General features: G+C 38.7%; 1 protein-coding gene across 1 annotated transcript; it reads right to left on the bottom strand.

Moving 5' to 3' along the window:
• Positions 1-997: 997 nt before the first annotated feature.
• On the bottom strand, positions 998-1,948 carry LOC139845320 (uncharacterized). Its single transcript, XM_071835579.1, has one exon. It carries the CDS (start codon positions 1,946-1,948, stop codon positions 998-1,000), a length of 951 nt encoding a protein of 316 aa, XP_071691680.1.
• Between the last annotated feature and the right edge of the window lie 2,605 nt (positions 1,949-4,553).

Raw genomic sequence — 4,553 nt, 5'->3', positions numbered from 1 at the left:
TTTTGAATCACCTCATTTCGAGTCCGTATGACTGAGATATGCTAAAAATAGCGCAACCGGAGATTCTAAGATAGGGATTTCTAATACTTTTAAACCGAAGCATATAAACACGTAATATGTAACACAAATTAAAATAGTACTTCATAAACGTTCATGAAAGGTTAACTAACATGGCAAGACATAGAGGTCGAATAGGGTTGTTAAGTGATTAACGAACAACTTAACGGTAAAAGTAGGGTTGTTACATTGCCGATGGCAGCGGACCACCCAGGGTCTTGCCCACATGCTCGCCCAGCCCATAGTCATTCTCTTCGTGCATCTGTGAAATATTTGTGGACGGTCGCCCAATTTTTTTTTTTAATTTATTTGTTTTATATTTGTGTGCCGAGTAATGAAAATGGAGTAGATCTTGTGAGTTGTAAAGCGAATAAGATAAAGATATAAGTGTTATTTTTAATTTTTATTAATTGTAGGTCCCACGAAGTATGTGGTTAAAATGAGTTACAAGTACTTTTTATTTTAATTTATCTTTTTTGAGTAATATTTAATATTTATAATCAATTTACTTTTTAAGTTTTTAATTAATGTAATTTAATATTTAATAATTCTTTTAATATTATTAATAATTATTAATAATAAAAGTATTTTTAATTTAGTTAAAGTAATTAAATGTGGGTCGCAATTATTATGTGGAAGGAGTGTCATGGTTGGGAGCGTTTAGTCTTGGGTTTAGTCTGGAGAAAGAAGTCCTGATGTCGCGCTGATATGACAACCAGGACTAAGGGTGAAGGAACTTCTCCATTGAGAACACTTTTTTTTTTTTTTTTTTTTTTTTTTTTTTTTTTTTTGGAAAGCAACAAAATTTTTATTGAAGGAAAAAATTTACAAGGGGGCATGTGAGGGCATGCTACCCATGACAAACATTATGTTACACAGAAACTTACATAGTTTCGCTAAGGAGAATGTATACTAGTACATAACTAATGTGACTGATCGATTAACCATGATCATCGAATGTGGATGGATTTAAGAGCCATTGACTCCAAACGATCGTTAATTTTCTTGATCTTCTTGAAATCCATTCGAACGATTTGAGTTGAAGTTCATTTAACGCCATAGGACCACTTCCTCTCGACTTATGAAAAATGATGTTGTTGCGGTTACGCCAAATAATGTATCCACATACCCATTCGATTGCTTGCCAAAGAGTTGATTTTTGGGGATTATGTGAATCATTGAGACTTCCTTTGAACATTTCGTCTAAACTTGAGTACATCGATCGTCTTACATTCCACCATCGAAAAGCCCGAGACCATAGATCTTTTGCGAAAGAACAGTGAAGTAATGTGTGTTCGACTGTTTCTATGTCATTGTCACACACCGGACACCGGACCGAGTCTAAATCCACCCCTCTTTTGTCAAGCTCAACACGAACCGGGATCTGTCTTTGTTTAGCACGCGATATAAAGACACCTACTTTTTGAGGGAGAAGATTTAGTCGTTCAGTTTCATTTATGGAGATCGAATCCTGCAACAGTTTGTCGTCAATCATCCTATCTAAGACCTTCCAAGAAAACAGTCCATGGGGCTGCAGATTCCAGGCCCACGTATCCGAAACACCTTCTGTGAACTCGAAGGCATTAGGCATTTCATTCAGGCTGTTTAAATCTGAGCGCGTTCTACCCGAAGGGGTGCGTTTCCAGTCCCAAGAGATGGATATGTTCCCTCCTTTTGAAATTTTGTTCATCACCAATGCTTCTGGATTGGACTCAAGCTTGAAAAGTCTATTAAACCTACCTGCAAGTGCACTGTTGTTCAACCATTTGTCGACCCAAAATAGAGTCTTATCACCTTTGCATATGCGCTTCACGAAAGAATTAGTAAATGGGATATCAAGTTCATCAATGTCTAAGCTGGCTTTACAGATGGTTTTCCAAGTAGACCCCATGCCCGATCTTGAATTCGAGTTTTGAGAACCCAACCCCCCGTCCCTCCCATATATACTTGTTATGACTTTGACCCAAAAGGCTTCTTTTTCAATATGAAAACGCCACCACCACTTTTGCCAATAGAGCGAGATTTTTGGATTTTAGTGACCCGATGTTTAACCCCCCGCCCTCGTATGGAGCCAAAATACTATCCCATTTAACCCACGAGATCTTTGTGTTATCCCCCGACCCGTCCCAAAAAAAATTTCGTCTCAAACCTTCGAGCTTGTTGATGACACACGATGGAGCACGGAATAAGGAGAAGGCATACAATGGAAGGCTACTTAGGACGGATTTGATGAGGGTGAGGCGACCACCAAATGACATCGTTTTCGCTTTCCAATCCGACAATCTTGATCGGAATTTATCTATGAAAGGTTCCCAATCCCAGATGTTTTTCATCTTCTTTCCAATAGGCAAACCGAGGTACGAAAAAGGGAAGTTGCCAACACGACATCCAAGTCTATTTGCCATTTCTTCGACCACATTCATTTGAACACCCATTCCATATAGGCAACTCTTAGAGACATTTACTTTTAGTCTCGAGAATATTTCAAAGCATTCTAGGAGCTTAAAGATGTTTCGAGCATTTCTTTTACTCCATTCCTCGAAGAATATGGTATCGTCGGCGTATTGAAGATGTGAAATTACTGTATTGTCCTTTCTGACTTCTATTCCTTTGACAAGTTTAGCTTGAAGTGCACGTTTAATTAAGACATTTAAGCCTTCCGCCGCAATTATGAAGAGATAAGGAGATAATGGGTCTCCTTGTCGTACTCCTCTTTGAAGCATGAACTCATCGGTTAGAGATCCATTTACTAGCACCGAGACCGAGGCCGAAGACAAACATGAATTTATCCAATTTATCCAATTCCATTGGGAGCACTCTTAATGTTGTTTATTATGCATTACTATCAACAGAAGAAATTTGTTACATATAGTAAAGAATGGATTTATTTGTGTTTTGTCTCTAATATAAAGATCAAAGTGTAGGGGAAAAGGTGAACGATTGCTCTTGTTAAACGGGTTGGAAGTGGCTTAAGTTTGTTTTCAAATTCATACAGCCTCCCAAATCGGTATATAACTAAATCCATTATTTTTGTTACATACAAAAAGTAAATTCTATAATTACTTAAATGTGTTTGAGAGTAATGCAACCCATTAATGTAGCCTGTTTCAGCCTGTCCTGAACAAGACATGTTCAATTGGAACTTGTTTTGACCTGTTTCCCTACTCTGCCAGCTCTAGTGTATATAAGATCGATATATCAATCCATTGTGGTTATGTTTCCTATTTTGTCTATCTATTTTAATTGCCAAAATCACAACTATTTACGAACTTCTTATATTCTTTTGGTAAATTTATATTATCTGATTCTTCTTACTTTTTTTTTTTTGTGAAAGGCAATTGTATAATAAAAATATGAAGAATATTTACAGAGTATGAGGCTATCACTATATTCTTGAGCCTCAGACACATTACATGGGCATTAGATGATGCCCAGACCCGATTTTATTATAACAAACTCGATTATACAAAAAGGAAAATAGATTCAACTGGGATCCCGATTCTTCTTACTTTTATACGGCCCTATTATTTGAGTCAACAGCAAGCGTCGATTCATTGGCGACTTAACTGCCGCTCAGAGCCTAAATTGAATGTCAGGAAGAATTTAAAATCTATGGAATTGATTCTACCATTTCATGACGTGTTTTTTTTTTACTTATCGATCGAAGGTGTTGAATAATTGAAATGATATTATTGATTGCTTGAGTAATGCGTACATACGGAAGGCATAAATAGCCGATAACCCTAACTAGTACACGTGGGCTTAGCCCAATAACCAAAACATATGGTGGATGATGCCGGTCCAGCCGGCCCAATCAGCATCAGAGTAGGCAACTAAGTTAGTGGTGGATGATGCGTATAGCTGTAGTCCGAGATCAGTAGTGCCCTTAATGTAGCGAATGATCCGTTGTAGGGCATGCAGATGTTGCTCTCGTGGGTCATGCATGAAAAGATAAACCTGCTGAACATCATATGAAATATCTGGTCTGGTGAACGTTAGATACTGTAATGCTCCGGTAAGGCTCCGATAGAGGGTCGGATCCTTGACAGGAGGGCCATGACTAGTAAGCTTGGCTCCCGGTTTAACCGGGGTCCGAGATGGGTGACATGAGGACATATCAGCTCGCTCAATGATCTCAGTGGCATACTGTCGCTGAGAGAGGGACAAACCAGAGGCGGTACGGGTAGCATGAATCCCAAGGAAATAGTGAAGCGAGCCCAAATCTGTCATGGCAAATTCCCTGTGAAGAGATGAGATAATCTGCTGAAGTAAACCTGTGGAAGAAGCAGTTAAAACAATATCATCAACATATAATAGCAGATACGCCGTATCACAACCCTGTCGGTAGATAAAAAGAGATGTATCACATCGGCTCTGATGGAAACCGAGTCTCTGAGCATAGCCGGAAAAGGGCTGGAACCATGCGCGGGGAGCCTGTTTAAGGCACTACTACATTTCGGCTCATTTAGTGCCCCCCATTTAGACGTGTACATCAA

Source organism: Rutidosis leptorrhynchoides, chromosome 1, assembly GCF_046630445.1.
Source record: "Rutidosis leptorrhynchoides isolate AG116_Rl617_1_P2 chromosome 1, CSIRO_AGI_Rlap_v1, whole genome shotgun sequence".
Lineage (NCBI taxonomy): Eukaryota > Viridiplantae > Streptophyta > Magnoliopsida > Asterales > Asteraceae > Rutidosis > Rutidosis leptorrhynchoides.
This window is presented reverse-complemented; position numbering and strand designations above follow the sequence as displayed.

Excerpts from the sequence above, each read along its gene's own strand:
- LOC139845320 (XM_071835579.1), bottom strand. The coding sequence starts at position 1,948 with ATGGGGTCTACTTGGAAAACCATCTGTAAAGCCAGCTTAGACATTGAT.